Genomic DNA, 19,671 nt, shown 5'->3' on the forward strand with positions numbered 1-19,671 from the left:
TCTGTGGGAGACGGCGGGGTGACTGAGGAGGTGAAGGCTGAAATTAAGGAAGTGGCAACTCTCTGATTCATGGTATGTGATATTATACTGTAAATTGTGTGAATATGAAAAAGTTATGTCAGCATGAAAAGATAATAAACTTATTTTTCAATAAACTGAACAATGGGATTTATATTCACACATATAACTTCAGTCATGGCAGATGCATAAAGTTTTAAAGCTCCTCTTGATGTGTACCACCAGAGAAAACATCAGTAAGCAGACAGTATTAGAGAAAACAACACACAATATAAAAAAATATACAGATCTCACATAAAACTACATGCTGCTGTTGCCGTGGTATATGAAGGGAGAGTGACATGGACTGCAAATCTCATCACATTATTATCATAATCATTTGAAACTGGACGACAGAGCAAGTATGAGAGTATTTCATATTCATTCAAATGAGCTTCTGTAGAGAATAAAATGTTCTTGAGCTGTTTGTGATGTAACAAAGACTGTGAAATTGTTCTTAGCATCTCTCTATAAATGTAATTTATCCACTTTAAGAACAAAAACGGTTACAGTTTACTGTACGTGTTAACTCGAGGTTAAACTTTACTTTCTTTTTCTGTTTGATTGTTGGTTTTGTCTGTATCAACAGTTCAGTGAATGACCAGTGGAGAGGCTGATCGTTCACGTTTATTTCTTTTTAAAGTCATTTTATTCCCTGCTGTGGTAAATGGAGACAGCTGCATCCTCTCTGTGAATAATCTGGACTGGATTTATTGGTGGTTGTGAGAGTGAAATGTCTGCATTTCAGTCAGTTGACACCAGTTCTGTTATTTTCTCATCTTTAGACTCTGGACAACCTCCTGACAGGACGATCCTTACAGAAAATACACACTAATGCTTGTGCATGTGTTTCTCTGTTGCTTCTTTATAGCATTAACCAAAACTTTACGTGTTTTGGATCAATCATGAGCTGCAACTATAGTTTTGTTATTATGGAACTGAACAGCCCGCATCTTTGACTTCAGTTTTCTAAAACAGGTTCAAAACTGGAACTTAAACATTTCAGGCTGATTGTTGAACCTGCCAAGCTTTCAACAAAACACTTGAGGATTAAGGTACTTGTTCGTGACACTGATTGGATTCTTTAAAGTTGTGCAACATCATTTAAAAATAATACCATATCATTATGTTTTGCTTTTGTGAAAGCGAAAAATGAAAATCCTCTACTTGTTCTGTTTAAAGGTTTCTTTGGTGAAAGCATTTCAGTATATGACCACTAATTATACGCCTAAAATGTATATTTGTTGCTCAGTTATGATCAAAAAGGTGTAAATACTAACTATCTTTCTTTTAATATTTGTCTTTTTAAACATATGAGCACTGAAATGAGCCCAGAGTCTTAAAACATTTCTAATACAGAAGAAAACAAATCCATTACCTTGAGCCACCGGCCACAAAGGTTTCAAAGTCCAAGCTAACGTGGTCTGGAACATGTACTAGAGTCGGCGTCCTGCTCCTCTGTGTTGTTCTTAGACATGGAGGTGGAGTTCAGCTGCATTTGGGTAAAGGAAGAATGGAGTTGAACTGGCTCAACAGCACGCTAAATGAGGCAAGACAATAGGTTCACATCAGGAGGACGGCTTTGTCAAACTAATAATAAAACCTCAATGGTAGAACTACATAACATTCAAAATCCCTCGCACGGCTTTGACACCTGATCTGTGAGCAAAGAAGGAGAAAATAAAACATCCAAACACAACAGTAAAGGCTGAGACGTTTATTTATTGAAAGAACAAACTGTAATATTCTGAGGAATGATGGTACAATCATCATTATTTGCCAAAGTGTGTAGCAAAACTGTGGTCCCTTCCTGCCAAAAAAAAGAGCTCATGGTCCTTTCCAGCAGTCACATGATTACTACCCCATAGAGACTAGGCCAAGACGTCTCTTCTGGTCTGGGTGTTCAATTTTGTTCCTTTCTGGTCAAGTTTCTAGTAAATATTAAGACTATTTTACAGTAACTCCACACCCACACAACATTAGCATTAATCACCATTTATGTTTGGTCAGAAAACAGACAGAGTCAGTGCCAGCCTAGGAGAGGAAAGGTGTCCGTTCAGGTCCCTGGAGTTTGGTCAGATGAGGAGGGGGAAGGCATTCTGGTGCTTTGGACCTTCTATCAGGTAGCTGGGGGACAAAGGAGGCAGCCTCCGAACTCTGTACTTCCTGTCAATGCCAGAGCTGCCCCGTTACTTGCCGTTCTTCACATTGAGCATCTTCTCCTGCAATTAAACAACAGAGGCAGAAGAGTCAGCATGCGAAGCTTGGCAAACACATTGATTAACTTTTTTCTTCTTCTTCTTTTTTTTTTACTTGTTCTAATGATATGTCACTTCTTTACACCACAGTAGCTGGTTATATTTATTTGTCTTTTTTACTAAGTCCTTAACTCTTTCCTTCATATTCTAAGTGTAATCGATTGCAATACAATAATCCATGTTATACTCCATTTGTACAAAGTACATTTCCATGTTTAATGTGTTGATCTTGTTTGTCTTGTATGTGGCAAACTGGCAAAGGGACAATCAATGAAAACTAGCTTTTTAAGCTAATTCGAGTGCATTTACATGTGTTTTTTATACAATGTTTATTTATGTGCATTGTCCTTTTCAAATAAACTAAACTATGTCCCCTTTTGTCATTTTTTAACGATTACACTTGTTACTTATTATGAATTGCAGCTAGCAGTGCTGTTGTCCAAGATACATTTCCCTTTGGGGACAATAAAGTTTATCCTGATCCTGATCCTGATCCTGAATATCTCTGTCCTGGCTGCGAGGAGACAGAGTGTCATTAGTGCGAGTCCACACAAAGAAATATGTGCATTTTTCCCCCCAGAGAAGAATATTCATCTCTTACTTTGATCATGGTCTCCAGCTTTATGGCGTCGGCAGCAAACTTGCGGATTCCATCAGAGAGTTTCTCCACGGCCATGCGGTCCTCGTTGTGCTGCCAGCGGTAGCTCTTCTCATCCAGGTGGATCTTCTCCAGATCACAGGCCTTGGCTGCAAAAACAAAGCCATCAAGGTCAATGCAGAAAAATGTGGAAGGCTCTTAGATTGGTTTTTATTCTTGTTTTTGTTTCTTTGCTCAAAAGAGAGCAGATATCTTGGAATCAATTCACACAAATATTTCATTCTGTCTGCACACATCTAAAGTTTTGTTCTCTGCTCTGGGGGAAACTTTATTTACCACTGCTCACAGTACAGGGAAGACGTACACAAAGTGCACTTTTATCTGATATTGGCTTCATTTAAGTGGTTTAAAAAAATGTTTTTACAGATGCAGCTCATCACCGTGCCTGCGCTCCCAGCTGCCTCGCCAAACTGGCAGCTCACTGATCTGAAGCTGCTGCACCGACTATAGATAAGGACCTGACACGACCCCACATCAAATAACCCTCTCCTTTTACTTGAACATAGATGATGATGTGCCATCCTTTGCCAAGTCTGTGTCTTTCAATATTTTTGCAATAACAAGAAGCATCTGAGCCTCTTGAGAACCTGCCAAAAAAACTAACAATCATCCTTTGACAGAAGAATGAAGTACATCGATTCATTACTTCGCATCAATACAAGCTTCAGAACAGCCTGTGCAGAGAGGCTGGACTCTCTCTCCCTTCATAAACACAAGTGTATTCATTATGAACCGACTGGGTGCCAAAACCTTCCGTGTGACTGGAATGATCTGTAACTTCTTCACTTTTTGCGTCTCTAGTTAACTGGATGTCCATGCATGAATGAAGACGGAGCTGGCAACGCTACCTAGGAAAGCTGTGCTCTGCGTAAAGGTTTTGAGTCACAGTACCTTTCTCCACGGTGAGCATCTCTGTGAGGTTGCTGTGATCCTGGCTGAGCTCAGCCAGCAGCCCGGGGGAGATGGTGAGCAGGTCGCAGCCGGTCAGGGCCTTCACCTGTCCTGTGTTTCTGAAGGAGGCGCCCATCACCACGGTGCTGTAGCCATACTTCTTGTAGTAGTTGTAAATCTTGGTCACACTCAGGACACCTGGGAAATTCAAAGGTAACAGGTAACCTTGTTACACATGTGGCAGATGTGTCCACTTGGCTTTGCTGATGTTTTTAAAGAGCTGTGTATTTTCTATGCACGTCTATTGTGTCTTTCAATAAAAAACACTCCGGGTTTTCTTGTAATGACATTTCCCACACAAATAAGAGTTGGCATTATTTGACAGCTGAGTGAATGTTTTGCTCGAAGGCTCTGAAAATCCTATGGCTCAGCTGATGGGATCGTACGTGCATACACTGCTTTTCTATTTGGAAGCGCGTTCAGCAAGCATTCAGCTGCTGTCAATTAAATTTAGGATTGAATCCTTCACAAAATCACACGGTTTGTTCTGCTTCTAAACAATAATCTGATACGATCTTCAAAGATCTTGGTGACACAGTTATGTTCATTTGTCTTATGCAAGGCTCTGCTGTACAGCTCATCACCACCACATTCACACACACACACACAGCAGGGGGTTCACATCCCTAACGACAGTCTTCATTACCTGGGTCTTCGTGCGGCTCGTAGCTTTTGCGGTCTGTGTTCTCCTTGTACCAGTCAAAGATGCGTCCGACGAAGGGGGAGATGAGCGTCACCTTTGCCTCGGCGCAGGCCACGGCCTGAGCAAACGAGAACAGCAGGGTCATGTTGCAGTGAACGCCGTGCTTCTCCTCAAGCTCCCTACACAGAGACAAAAATATTAATTTAAACAAATCAAACATATAAACATGCAATATTCCTTGTGTATAGGCCACTTAATTTCATTTAGTTTCTGAGGGGCATATGGGCGGGGATAACGGGGACGGCTGACGCAGCCCGAGAGTAGGCACAGCTGATATCTATGATTGCACTGAATGCTTTTTTTGTTCTGAATCAGCGGGAGCGTCACGCCACACCTTTCGATCGTAAGTTAAACATTTTGAGATGTAAAGAATTGTATGAAATAAAAGAAATGACTGAAGACAGAAGCAATGCCTTTTTTGGTTTGTGGACACGCATTGAAGGTCAGCCTCCCGCTGACTAGTGTCACCCAATTTGCTTTGAAGGTGCCACTACAATAAATCGAAAGGTAATGTGAAGATTGGCTGATGCATTGAATTGAAATCCATTGGATCAAACGTGCCATAAGAGCGAAAGCCGTGATTTCTGCCTCCGCAATGAATTAAATAAATGATTTGACTGTGAAACATGATGGAGGAAAACGCCGGCGATACTGGCCTCGCGGAAAAAGGCGAGGATGATAAGTTGTATCATGACATCGGCGCAAGGAGGACAAAGTTAAGGCAGCTCACCTTAAAATCAAATCAGATTGAGGATCTGTTTGGAAAGGGAGCGGACTATCGAGGCATAATGATAAAGATGGAGGATTTCAACGCTGTGTTTGAGACGTTCAAAGATCTTAACAAATCCGTTCAACAACGTTTAAATGCGCACTGACCAGGAGGAATGGTGAATGATGAACTTCAGTCTTATTTTTTGTTTAAATAAATAACACTGTTTAAACTGTTTCAACATTTTGGCAAATTGACCCATTGCCATAATCCCTACAGTCTCAGGAGTAGGTTCATTACCTTTAATTGTCAGTGCAAGCTCTATTTAGAACGGCGGAGCAGAGCCGCAAGCTGCTCAGAGCAACGCTACAGAGTCTCATGGGATTTCTTGGTTTCCCTCATCAAATACACAATCCAACAACTCCAAAACGCTCTGGTGGACAAGTTGTGACCTGCACATTCACCACGCTATGAGATAATAATGGAACGTTATGAGATGGAGTTGTTTTTGAGGTAAATTCATGCAAAACCGCTGATGCGCATTCCTGTCGAGGGCAGTTTTCTGGCAAGCAGTCTTTTCATTTGCCTCGAAAACAACCTTGTTGGATTGTGTATTTGATGAGGGAAACTAATGAGGGTATAAACAGTGGTGAAAGAATCTTTTTTTTGTTTCATGGTTGACTTGCACCGATCGGCAATAACATTAAAACAGGTAACTCTTTATTTTATGTGCCGCAGCACCACCTCCATTGTATGGAGGAAAAAAAAAAGAAACCGTGTGTCTTCACCTCAGTGAAGGCAAGACCAGAACTGCTTCACATTCGAGAGAGGAAACGTCATAAAATGCTTAAAACAATAAGTTAATATAGACATTACTAAAGCTAAGTAAGCGTAGCAGATGCAGTGCTGAAATTATTTACTCACTTGCCGGCCTGAATCCCTTCCCACGTCGATGACAGCTTGATGAGCACACGATCCTTGCTGATGCCTGCCTCCTCGTACAGAGCGATGAACCGGAGGGCCTTGGCAACCATTTCATCTTTATCGAAAGATAATCTGTTGGGTGAAACAACACACATTATGCAGCAGCTCGGATTTGGCAGCCATGCTGAATTATTTTGCTTTCTTCAAGCTAAATTGCAATGATTTATTGGGGCGCCTGTGGCTCAGCAGGTAGAGTGGGTTTATTAATCACTAGAGTGGCTTGATCCCCAGATACTCCTGTCTACATGTCCTGCAGCAGCAAATTGAACTCCAATTGCTCCTGATAATTAGGCCGGCATCTTCCGTGCTAGCTTTATTTGAGTGTGTAAATAGATGGATGAGAGGCAAACTGCAAAGGGATGTATGAAGCCAGGCCTATTCGACTGCAAAGTAGTTAACACACTTATTGTTATTATTAGAAATATTGTTATATTGAAGAAGGAGAAATTTAAAAAGTGAGTGATTACATAACCAGTTGTGAGTATATAACTAATTACATTACAAAACCACTTGTGGAGTTACTTTTAAAATGTTGCATGATTGAAAAACTGACTGTACTGGAGGAAATGGACAGCTCATCTCGAATAAATGGCCCCTCTTCACAACAGGATGTTACTTGTGTAACTAACTGTGTTTTGTTTTGTCTTTTGTTTGAGTAAAATGCCCCCTAAAGTCCTATTCGATGTACTCTCCCAATGCTTATTGTACACCTATATGAGAAGGCCTCTACCCTGTTTTGATGTGGAGAAAAGACTATAGACAGGTGAAACAAGAAGGGCTGAAATGTTCCTAAACCCTGGACTTAGCTCTATCTCTTAAAGTGTACACATGTTGTCACTATGATTCATCTTCCCCCTGCTTATTTTTTCCTGCCCATCTGTGCCCTCTTCTTGTGTTTTGTTATTTGCTTCTTTGTATACTGTAAAATAAATGACTTTATATAAAGTGTTACATGACTAACAGACACAGTTTAAGTTGCTCTGATTCTACTGTGTCATTTTGAAAGGTTCAAGACACTTAAGATGCTTCCTGTCATAATCATCATCATTATCTAGTGACATGTTCTGTTCACCCACCTGGCATCCACCTCGGTGGAAACTCTGCCTGGCACCTTCTTGAGGATCTCAAGCCCGAACGACACAAACAGCTTGTCCATGGTGTTGGCTACCTGCTCCTCTTCAGTCCTGAACAGAGGAGGAGACATTATGAAGCTGGGGAGCTCAGTGTCTGAGATATGCCAATTAAAAATAGACATTGTGTGTTAACATTATAATAGTCTAATATTTTTTAAAGCCGCACTCCTCAACTTCCACTTATTCAAATGACAGCAAATGTCTTAGGTACACAACTAGTAAGGTAGTCCCAAACACAATCAGCATTTCTTCAAAAATCTGAGTTTGAACCGAAGGATTATATTCATTTGAATGCACCACAAACAGAAAAGACCAACATTAGATTCAACAGCTTGCTCTGAATTAAGGAACTTAGCCAAGACATTGCATGAAGACAGAGGGATTGTGTCCTGTGCAACATCTGCAAAACCACATGAAATGTTCTCTTTCTGTTGACACACATCGGTGCTGTTTATATCCCAGTTTGACCTTTAGCGTAATCCAACAGGTTAACACTTCACACTTAAAACCTCTTACCCGCCTTTGGCGATGCCGAATTTAATGGCCTGGTCCAGCAGAGTCTGGTAGGCTGGCATCTTGGCAGCAGCCAGGATGAGAGATGGGTTAGTGGTGGCATCCTGAGGCTTGTACTCGTCAATGGCTGCAAAATGAGAGGACAACAAAGACAAGAAAGTCAAATACACATTATTGCTTTTCCAATACTTGAGTTGGCAATTTGTTGTAATCTCATTAAGGCCAGGATCTCTTTTAGCCATTTAATTTGGGAAAATATGGAAAGGGAGTTGGACAGAAATGGCATTAAGATGATATATTAGTGCTGCTGATCCTCTGGAGTCTACGAAGTATAGGGTAAAGGGAAATAACCTGTCTTCTAATTTTAGTCAAGGAAAAAAGTTACATTTCTTTCAAATCACACATGGCCATTTAGCACAAGAGCCTCATGCTGTCAAATCTGTAATCTGTGCATTGGACCTTTTACATGATTAGTTAAAGAACATCAGAATCAGAAAAAAACTGTCCTGTCCACGTACAGCACATTTCTGCTGTCAGACAGAAACAGCGCCATCTGCTGTTTGGATGTATTGCTGTACCAGTTATAATTCAGAGACTGATGAATGTCGGCGTGTCACATATAAACACAGAGAAGAATAGAAAAGAATATACAGTTCAAGGTAAGATGTGATTTTTGATAGTCTTTACAAATTTTGACCATACATTTCTGTGAATTATTAGACTGTAAAACTAAAGTTTTGACAAAAGCTACAAACGGTCACAAAGCTTGTACGAGTCCTTTACATGATGATCTACAGAACTGTGTAGAGCTGGCTCTGATCATCCTGGTGTAGTTTACAGAAATATCCTGCAGATTTTAATTCAATATGCATGAGCTGCACGGCCTTTTCACGGGGTGCTTTTTGTGTGAGCACTCAATTGTAGCCATCAAGTCCAGCGGGTGTTGCCAGCTCTTCAACCTACTAACAAAGCGCGTGTCTGTTCTGGGCCCAGTTATTTCTCACACCCCCTCCAAAAAAAAAAAAAAAATCGGATCCTTTTATGGGTCAGTGGGTGTGGAATGAATACTTGTGATCAACAGTTCAAGAACACACTCCATAGATGGGGTGGGGGGTAGTTTAGTGAAGGCTCTCCAGGGTTTTAGAGCCATTACAAATTGTGCATTGAGGCTAACGCACAATTACCGCAAATAACTAGATTATACTAGACAAGTTGGTGGTCATGTGATTGTGATGTTTGCTGGTGCACCAGGCTCCTGCTCCACCAGGCTCCTACTCCAAGCATGTGGGACAACATCTGATTAACCTCAAAATAAGGAATAGGAGCTTTTTCCAGACTTGGCAAAGGAAGGCACATCACCACCAGCATGTTAAAGTGAAAGTGAGGAGAGGATTATTTGATGTGGGGTTGTGTTTGGAATAAAAGCAATGCCCTTTAGTGGACAGAAAGACTGTTTTCTATACACATTTTGTACAACACGAAATCCAACTTCATAAATATGAGAAACTTACATAATTACAAAGCACCGAACCAGGGGGGGACAGAGCCTTTTGCATTGCTGCCCCCTCCCTCTGGAACTCACTCCCCAAGCCCATCCGTATCTGCACACACCAAATCAAATTAGCTTTTAATGTATAATTTTGTGTGTTTTATACTGTTTTTATTGTATTTCACTCTGACTTTGCTCTATTTTATGATTTTTTAAAGTGTAAAGTGTCTTTGAGCATTTGTAAATGCGCTTACAGATAAAATGTATTATAATAATTAAACAAAAATCAGACAGTCAGATAACTACCTTTATCCAAATGTGATTTTGATGCAGACAAGCAGCATCTGACCTACTGAGATATCCCCTCCTAAGGAACTTTGCTTAAACATGCATCTTTTTTTGTGCAGACTAATTATTTACTAAGTAGCCTTGTGCAAACTTTCACAAGACAAGTGCCCCATGAGCCCCCCCTCCGTCACTGTCTATTCCTGAGAAGCTTTTTCCCCACTTACAAAGTGAGGCAAGGCTGTGCTGTAACTCTTACATCATGTTTGACCACTTCATTGCATTTTGGACGCGAAACAGAAGTGCTGCAGCTGATTAGCACATGTCTAAACTTGCAACAAGTGAACCATTTGAAACGTTGCATCGTTCATGTCTAACCTGAATATCATGTAAGTTTGTCAAGTCCTCAAGGAAGTAAAACTAAAAAGCCCTGTGGATCTCGAGTGACCAGTATTATCAGAAAATCTGCATAACGTCGTTGACTTGTCACCGACAGTGAAAGCAGATGTATTTACCATGACAGAGAGATGCTGAGATAAAACTATGAACGGCGGCTTTGTGTGGTGTGTGACAGCCACTGTTAATGTAGAGGGGATTATGATGCGAATAAGTGTCAACTGCCTGCTGGCTGATTCTGTTTGTGTTGTCGCCGCACTGGATTGTACATCTGCAATGTGTCAGTTATTCTTTACATACTGGAAGAGACGTCAGCACTGTCAAAGGCAACATCTTCAATTTGCTTACTGTTTATATTTGTCCTAATCTCCTCAGTCATGAGTGAAGTACTTTATCACATTAATTCTTTGTGAAAAATACCAATTAATGTGATTGCCTTATCTGCCTGAGCAAGAAGAAAAAACCTAAACATAATGAATCTACATAATGATTACTTGATACCAATTGGTTTGAAACTTTGTTAATTACTTTTTTCATCTAACTGATTAATCACATTGTAATTTCAGCACTGTTGGACACCACTAAATTTTACAGCAGGTGTTTATCTGTCCAACCACTGTATACATGATTGGTGTCATTTGTTTTTGAATAGTGCGGTGATGCAAACAGCACGCTAGTATGTAAAATAAAAACATTACTGCAAAGCTACACCTTCAAATAGGAAGCAGTTATTTTGATAATCAAATAATCAACCTGTAACTTTTTTTTTTTTAATCAAAAAGACAAATATTTGATGGTTCAGTCTTTCTAAATGACACAATTAGATGTTGACAGCTTGAATTTTGGATTATTGCACAAAGACTATTTGGAGATATTGCCTTCATCGGGGGGAAATTCTCAGTGGTGTTCTCACAATTCAAAGACAAAATGAAAAATCAATCAAGAAATTATTAGGTGGACTAATTGAAAAAATTATAATCACTTCTGGCTGTGTAATCATTAGTGGGCTAATGCAAAGCCCCACTACTCCTGCTGTGTAATGAGAGCACCATTTACCAGCTGTCACGCCTGGCTACACTCACAAACCAGTTCTGTCATGTCATCCTGAGTCTGCAACCTGTGCAGGAGGAACTGTGTGCGCTTTGCATCACACTGCACCAGTATTACTGCACATGGTTCCTCATTCAGTCCAATTGACTAACATGACCTTTCCCTCTTATGGCATGACGGGGACAAACAAGGAAGGAAATTACATTATTTCTACAGTACTGTGCTCACTTAGCTCTGCTGCCACCATATCAGCTACACAGTTTCACCACCAACACACTGCTCAATAGACGTAGTCGATTTCTAGCTGTGTCATCCGTGAGGCTGATAAGAGACTAAAGTAAACAAAATACTTCTCGCGTTAGTTGCTCGTGTGGCTAACGTAAAGTAGCAACTGTTTCTAAATTAGGCAGCGTTAATAACAAGTAATCGGATTATCAGATTGCTAAATTTTGGGGTTAAAAACTAAACGTCAAACCTCCTACGAGCTGGCTAGCTCGTCATGTAGCTGCCTAACGCCGACATGAGTGAGACTGGCGCTAACATTAAACCGATAGTGCCGAGTTATCAAGCTAACCGGCTAACATTAGCATGTAATTAAAACTGCGCTCGTTACCGTTGAAGTCCCCCGTGTCCGCCACCACCACGGTGTGCTTCTTCAGCTGGTTCAGCGCTGACTCCATTTTTCTCCGTTTGTCTGGTGACACACTGGACATAGTGAGCAGAGACTGAGACCCTTTTATACACAGAAAACACGTGAGAGCAGGCGGAATGTCAGAGGGACGGGAGCGCGCAGCACAGGAGGAAGAAGGCGACGGGAGCGCGCAGCTAAGATAAACCCAGGAGCCAAACTCCTGCAGGTACAGTAAAGGAGTTAAGGTGGAGTGACTAATGGGAAATTATGTTGCGGAAATGATCCCGACAGGGAAATAATGAGGCAATATACACTACATTTACCGTAAATATAATGAAAACACAGAGCAAATTATAGTGTGATTTAAACCACATACCCTATTGTTTTTATTCCATTATGATATAGTTCCAGAGAAGAGGCCCGCAGAGGCTGTATATTAATTAACAAGCTGGACTAGAGGGGCCATTTTCTGAAAGTGCACTGCTACATTTACAATGCAGAACGTTTTGCTGTAGTAGCCTATTTAATATTTCATTTTATTTATAGCCTATTAGCCGTTTTTCTGTAGGCTATATAGCCTTTTATGTGTGTGTGATCTGATTAGATTAAGTAACAAACAGTGCAGCTCTGTTACAAATCAGACATATCTCTTTCAACAAAGTAACAAAATAGGAATTCAAATCTTAAATATCAAATCTCTAAACATTGTAGTCATAACTTATCTGTGGCTTGGTTATAGTTGTTATACTGTACTAAACTAAACTAAGTAGTAGGCATAATTAATATTCTAGGTAACATGGATTGAGTCATTCAGTTCTTTCAGGAAGACTAAATAGTGGCTATGTGACTTGTGCGTTTTGTTCTCTCTTCAAGGAAGTAGGCTAGTTTGTTGAGGACAATGGTGTAAAAAAAAAAAAAGCTTAGTGTTTGAGTTTTTTGATGCAGTCTAATAACAAGGGTTTTCCTGCTTATATCCTAACATTTATTGCACATTGCTGGAAAGGCAAAAAATATCTTATTTATTCTGAGAAAACAAGACCCCCCAAAAAAACTAAAAAAACTAACAAAGCAGACAGGCTCATAGAGGAAGAGGCCACCAAGTACCAGGAACTGGTTCAACAATAAAGGAACAATGGGTGGCATTACTGGATATTTCCTATTGAGGTTGGCTGCAGAGGTTTCCCAGCGCAGTCTGTGTGGAAGATGGCTGAAAGCAAAAGTCAGTGAAGCTGTTAGTATCTCTTCTAGATGTATCTAACAGGTTCAGTCATTTTTGTGAGCCCAGTGATTGAGGGACTTGTTAGTACAGCTACGTTTATTGGAGAAATAAAACTGGAATGTTTCACCTGCTATGCAATAACATTTAAATTACTCAGTAAATTGCACAACATTACATGAAATTAGCAATATGCAAAAAATTTAATTACACAAAGACCGCAGTCTGCTCAGCATATTACCAGGTGCCATTGCATTATGGGATTTTAATTTAATAACTCTACTGAAGCACCTGTTCCTGGATGTGTTTCTTGCCCTCCAGATACAACTTCCTGAACATTAGCTACTTATTGTTTGCAAAAAAAAAAAAAAACATCACTGAATTCACTGAAACTCTACTGGCAACCAGGAATTAACATTATCTCCCTGCTGATACATAAGACACTGAGGCAGTAGTCAACACCAAGCAGCTCTCAAAATATTAGTCATAAAAAGAAGGTGATGATTGTTGCCTGAATTATTTCTTTATCAAGAGCTTCATATTTTTCCATGTTTGAAAACCAACAGTGAACAAACACTTCCCCCCCCACAGGCTAAAACAAACACAGCCCCACACCAGTACAGTTAGGATGTGCTAACGTGATGTTTTCTCTCTGTTGTTGATTTTGTCAATAATGACACATCCTATGTCTGAAAACTGTAGTCTGCACTTAGTGGTTGACTTTTTTTTTTTTTTTTTAGCACTGCATAAAGTGTATGGCAGACATCAGAACAGTTCTCCACATGCCATCACACTCATGAGCAGTTAAATGAGCCATGCGAGGTCTAAAAACAACTACTGTGAGTGTGAAATAAATGTAATGCTGCTCTAACAAAGCATCTCAATGTACATGCATTTCATTTAGTTTCCAGTGTAATATAAACACTGTGCAATAACGTGCACATTAAATACAGCTCATCTTTGTCACCCGCAGGTTTAAACAGACTGGAAATATATTGTGGCAGCCCAGGGGCCTCTGTCAAGCCATGTGTGTTGTACTGCTGTTGTGTTATGTTCATATGTGCGTGTGTTGTGTTTCGGTATTGCAGATTCCTGACCGGGTGCAGCTAGAGGCCATCAGGGTACAAGATGCAGCTGTCCAGGTGGTGAAAGTATTCAGATCCTATGTATATGCTGAAGTACAAGTGATAATACGCTGGTGTAAATGTACTCCATTACAAGTCCTGCATTCAAAATTCTAATGAAAAGTGTTTTCAGCAAAATGTACTTAAAGGGATAGTTCACCCAAAATTGAAATTTCACTCATTATCTACTCACCCTCATGTCGACTAAGGGCTGGGAGAAGTTTCAGAGTTATCTGTGGCTCCTCTGAGTTACAGGGGGTCTCGGCGTAGCAGTACATGTCCATATAACGGTTGCAAATGGATACCAACTGTTTTCGTAACAAAAAGACACACCAAAAAACATCCAAATACCTCCATGCTGCTCGTATGTAATGTCCGTCTTGTATTGAAGCCCCGAAATGCGAAATTGTCCTGAAAAAAATTAAATAAGTCTATTTTTCAAGCTTGTTTGTAGCGGAAGCTCCTCTTCCCGGTTCGTCAAATTTGGACGAACCGGGAAGAGGAGCTTCGAGAAGCTTCCGCTACAAAACAAGCTTGAAATATAGACTTATTAATTTTTTTCGGGACAATTTCGCATTTCAGGGCTTCAATACAAGACGGACATTACATACGAGCAGTATGGAGGTATTTGGATGTTTTTTGGTGTGTCTTTTTGTAACTCAGAGAAGCCACGGAGGACTCTGAAACTTCTCCCAGCCCTTAGTCGACATGAGGGTGAGTAGATAATGAGTGAAATTTCAATTTTGGGTGAACTATCCCTTTAACTGTGAAACATCATTGGTGGCCTAGTGAAATACCTGTTTCAACTGATGTGCCATTAAACAGTATATGACATTATTAGATATGTGTAGTTTTAACTACTGTATATAGCCTACAGTCACCTATTTTAGTTCTTGGGTTTCTACCTAACCAAATGATTGACAAAATCAACAAACAAAATTAATCTGATGGATTTTAAGAAGGATGAAAAATGAAAACACAAATGAAAAGTTTTTACTCTTTCAGTCTTAAACTGTTTTTTTTTCTTAAATAAAGCCTCAACAACATGACAAATGGTCAAATAAATGAAGTGGAGTAAGGTGGAGCACTTCCCTGTCAGACGTAGTAAGTAGTAGTAGGAGTAGTAGATAAGTATAAGACCTGCCCCATCCTGGTAGCTTGGAGTATGAAGGCTCCCTGGCTCCTCCCCTGGTGTTGTCATTGCCACTCATCTTTGATGATTTCTTTTTAAATCCACACTTCATCTCTGTTAAATAAAACAACAATTTGATCTGTGTATCATTTGTCATCTAGTTCTTCATATAAATTGAAGTTCACATGTTTTACTGTATGTCTGTATTTGTATTGCCTTGTAAATCTGTGTGAGTTAAATGAGTTACTGAACCAAACCAAAGCCACACTTGACTTGAGTTTAAGATCTGTTGACTTATTCATTACAAGAACAAAGACTGTCTTTACCAATGCCTGGAACCAATAAACTATAGAAACCACAAGCACACAATCCTGTCATATGGGTGGAGCACCAGTGAGTAAGAGAGGGAACTGTCATTTACTCACCCCTGTCTTTGTTTATATAGTCAAATTAATCATGTATTTTTAGCCACACTTGCAGCATGGCTTTAGGGATGTTGGTTGGTCTACCCATTGGTTCAGACTTAGATATCTAAACAGCTGGATGAACATCTGTAGGAAATTTGGAGCAGATTTTCATGGGAGGAATTTTTACTTAAAATACAGGCACAGTTTCGCACTAATGTAATGACTTCTGGCATGAGTTTGATATTAGTGGTTTGGTTTGAGCTGAATAGAGAAAACATCCTGCATGTTAAAGGGATAGTTCAACTTTTTGGCAAGTTGGCCCATTGCCATACCGATAGTTTTAGGAGTAGGTTCGTTACCTTTAATTGTTGGTGCAAGCTATTTTTTAGAACGGCCGAGCAGAGCCGCGAGCTGCTCAGAGCTACGCTACAGAGGATAATGGGGTTTCTTGGTTTCCCTCATCAAACTCATCAAATACACAATCCAACAACTCCAAACCGCTCTCATAGAGAAGTTGTAACCTGCACATTCACCACACTATGAGATAATAACGGAACGTTACGAGACAGAGTTGTTTTCGAGGCAATGCAGGGACTGCTTGCTGAAAAACTGCCCCCGACAGGAACACGCATCATGAATTTACCTCGACTATCCCTTTAAATTAACATTGTTATTATATTATGAGCAGGTTACAGTAGCATTCTGACATTAGCATTTAACTCAAGCATTATGTGCCTAACTACAGTGTCACAGAGCTGCTTGCTTGGCTGCAGTTTGTTGTCTCACACTAAACAAGAACATTTGTTTACTGCAGTGAAACTTAGTGAAGTGACCTTTCGTACGGTATTATAGGCCGCTTCGAGGCTGCTATGAATGACAATTTTTGTGTGTGGTAGCTATAGTTTTTCCATTTAAAAACAGTGAGATAATCATAAAAGTTAAAATATCACTTAGTTGCTTTGAGCTTCCACCACACATTTGGGTAAATTGTCCAGACAACAATGACTCACTTGTGTCACAAATTATTAGGTGAGTAGAGAGAACCACTTTCAGCATATGAATCTGAAGACAGCATTCAATTGAGAAAAGAAGCAACATGGACAAAAAACACATTTGAGTGGTGGTAGGCTATTTGACACACTTGATGTCCTTATGTCTGCGTCATTAGCTAATATAATGTGTTATGTCTGTGTTCATGCTGTCCATATACTATGTATACTGTATGTATATGCAATAAATGATGAATGGAAAAAAACATTACTGGCAAAAGCAGAATCCAATGCCTCTCTAATATGATGAGCTGTGTAAATAAGTTGTCATGAGTTTATGATGAAAATGTTACTTTTGCCTACTTTAATGAAAAAGAATTTGCTTATGATCCAGCTCGGTGTTTGTGGATGGTCAAAACTATTTGTATTTATTATAAGAACCTATTTGTATTCATCGGCTCCTGCTTCTTAAATCGCCCAGGGAATCAGAGCAAATTAGCCTATAAATTACTTTTTGGAAATTGTCTGCGGGCCAGTGGCTCTGCGAGGGATGGCTGTTGCTTTTGGGTGCTGTGTCTGCAGTCGCCACTAGATGCCAGCTTTTTTCTATGTGGCGGGTCAGCGACAGTCACATGTGCACCCATGTTGAGAGAGAGAGAGAGAGAGAGAGAGAGAGAGGGAGAGAGAGAGAGAGAGAGAGAGAGAAGGAGAGAGAAGGAGAGAGGGAGAGAGAAACAGCCTGTGGTAAGAAACAGTTTGGGAAGTTTTGTCATACACTGAGGGAAGACGAGGGACAGCCGGGAGAGAGTGTGAGAGTGAGACAAGTGAGTGGTAAGTCATTTTCACCTTCTTCTTACCATCCAAATGACACGTATCATCTAACAGGCTGTTGTTTCTCTCTTCTCTTCTTCTTATTTCTTCTTTCATTTGTGTTGTGGCTCCCTCGCTGATATCGGTGAATGTTTTAGAGGTTTTAACGTTGATTAATCCAGAGCTTTTGTGGGCTGTTTGTCTAATTAGAAAGGATAAACTATATCTAGGTTTCACTGATCTTGTGTGAATTGGTAAATAAGTGTTGCAATTGGTTTGCTTAACGGAGGGATTACAATAATCATACTTGAGCTGACGGTTCAGCAATTGCATTGATTTGTTTTTATATAAAGCCTGTCTTTTATACAGGCCACCATGCTGCCCATACAGTCAGTCGCTCTATCACTACATGTTGATGTGTGAGAACGAAGCTCTCTGATTGGCTGGGGAGTGTTTTCCTGGACCTCGATGAAAGACAGAAATAAACTTGTGGATAAGAGCAACATTTCTGAATACCAACCATTCCTCAAGCCATTCCCTCCCTAAAGTTTTTCTTCTTTTTTTTTTTTCTCGTCTGGAGGGGGTTCAGGAACTCGAGGCCTCACTGACTTCTTAGAGCCATGGCTGGCTGGCAAAGTGCAGAGGAATCCACTGACATACAATGTGCCCTTATGTTGAGGTAGCAGAGGTCTTAAATTCTCCCAGATGAAGCTGTTCCATATTACATGTGGCACATTAAAAATGAATCTAACTTTAATGAAGGTGGTGAGGCTGTGTAAAAGGGAAATCTACCCTGGAACAGATAAAACAGGAGATGTTCCTTGTATCCCAGAGTCGATTTTCCTGTCTTGTAGTGTATTTTTGTTATTGTTGCATCAGTGGGATTTGAGAGCAGAAACATTTTCTCACCTGTCCAAAAACATCAGCGGTGCGGCATCAGTCCAGCAGGAAAGACATGGATTCTATATTTTGTGCTGATTCTTATCTGTCATACATGGAGGGAAATACTGTCACAGAGTGAGAGATGCAATTTTGTGTGCATTGGTAAATCATGATAAAAAAGATTTGAAGCACAAGCATCACTCTGGCTTTTTCTCCACTAGAAAACCTCTCACTCTGTGGAGGTACAGGCTCCTGTGCTTCCTACTAAACCCATATGAATGCCAAAAGCTTACACCCTTCCTGCAGAAGCTGGATAACAGATAACCGGATAACACTATCCCTATTCCAGAGCTCTAATCTCCTGCCTATTTCTCCACTTTTTTTCCGGCAGTTCAAACAAAAATATAATATACACTGAATTTCTGGTTTATCAACTACGCTTACCTAAAAACAGCTTCGGTCTAATGCAATAGCCCTGAAAAGCTTGAAATTGTTTTAAAGTCAGTGTTTGGTCATTTGTAGCATACAGGTTTCATTATTATATTGTTATGAATGTAATGCCTACACAATCCACCTGCATAATAAATGACAAGCTAAAGATTATTAATATTAATCAACACAAATCTAAACTAATAAAGGAAACTTGTTACATTAGCTATAACCTTCAAGTTTTTACAAGGCTATTATTATTTCACTTATAATGAGTTTTAGCTGAGTGTGACTGAACTGGCGACTATATTTTCATTAACACAGTGTAATGTTAACAGTTCACTTCAAATAAGAATGTAAAACATGATAATGGTTTGATTTTTTAGACTATAATGAAACCAATATATAATACAGCTATGATAAAGTGAACCATAAAAAAACAATTGTTGGTTACAGCCTCTTAAATATGAGGATACTCATACATAATAATCGTGTCAAATAAAAACAGAACAGCCATTATGTAAGATACAACTTGATGTGGCATAAAAGTATCGGTTCTCATGATGCCCTTAATCTGACCACAACCCAATCCATATAGTAAGATGATGGTCCGACCCAAAGCTGATCCAGTGAATGATAATGGAGAACCATTGTCTTTTATGGGCCTATTTAATTATTTTGATATTTTACAATCTCAATCACCTGCATCTTCATGATCAACTGCAGTAACTATGAGACAAAAGGCCAAAACTGAAAGCTGTTCTAAACGCCTGAATGACTCCTCAAGTTCACCGAACATCTCATGATGACAAATCAAACGGTATAAAAACTCTTTAAAGCCATATTTTCCTTTTAGAAATGAACT

General features: G+C 39.8%; 2 protein-coding genes across 3 annotated transcripts in view; one reads left to right on the forward strand and one right to left on the reverse strand.

The window, feature by feature from the left end:
- Positions 1-1,759: 1,759 nt before the first annotated feature.
- On the reverse strand, positions 1,760-11,993 carry taldo1 (transaldolase 1). The gene is made up of 8 exons (XM_084000228.1): positions 11,800-11,993; positions 7,970-8,093; positions 7,397-7,504; positions 6,261-6,392; positions 4,571-4,746; positions 3,865-4,062; positions 2,917-3,062; positions 1,760-2,279 (listed from the first exon to the last, which is right to left on the reverse strand). Exons 1-8 carry the CDS (start codon positions 11,897-11,899, stop codon positions 2,247-2,249), a joined length of 1,017 nt encoding a protein of 338 aa, XP_083856354.1. The 5' UTR covers positions 11,900-11,993; the 3' UTR covers positions 1,760-2,246.
- A 5,466-nt stretch (positions 11,994-17,459) lies between these two features.
- Positions 17,460-19,671, forward strand: part of tspan4a (tetraspanin 4a) — a gene marked incomplete at its 5' end in the record, with an annotated part of 148,468 nt that continues 146,256 nt past the window's right edge. The window contains one exon of one of the 2 annotated variants that reach the window (XM_084001678.1): positions 17,460-17,516. The remainder of the gene's footprint in view (positions 17,517-19,671) is intronic. The other variant, XM_084001679.1, reaches the window with a different exon arrangement.

The sequence above is a fragment of the Trachurus trachurus genome, assembly GCF_905171665.1.
Source record: "Trachurus trachurus genome assembly, chromosome: 3".
Lineage (NCBI taxonomy): Eukaryota > Metazoa > Chordata > Actinopteri > Carangiformes > Carangidae > Trachurus > Trachurus trachurus.

Excerpts from the sequence above, each read along its gene's own strand:
- taldo1 (XM_084000228.1), bottom strand. The coding sequence starts at position 11,899 with ATGTCCAGTGTGTCACCAGACAAACGGAGAAAAATGGAGTCAGCGCTG. Across the intron at positions 4,063-4,570 it reads CGAGCCGCACGAAGACCCAG|GTGTCCTGAGTGTGACCAAG; the intron begins GTAATGAAGACT and ends TGAATTTCCCAG. Across the intron at positions 2,280-2,916 it reads AGCTGGAGACCATGATCAAA|GAGAAGATGCTCAATGTGAA; the intron begins GTAAGAGATGAA and ends GTTTAATTGCAG.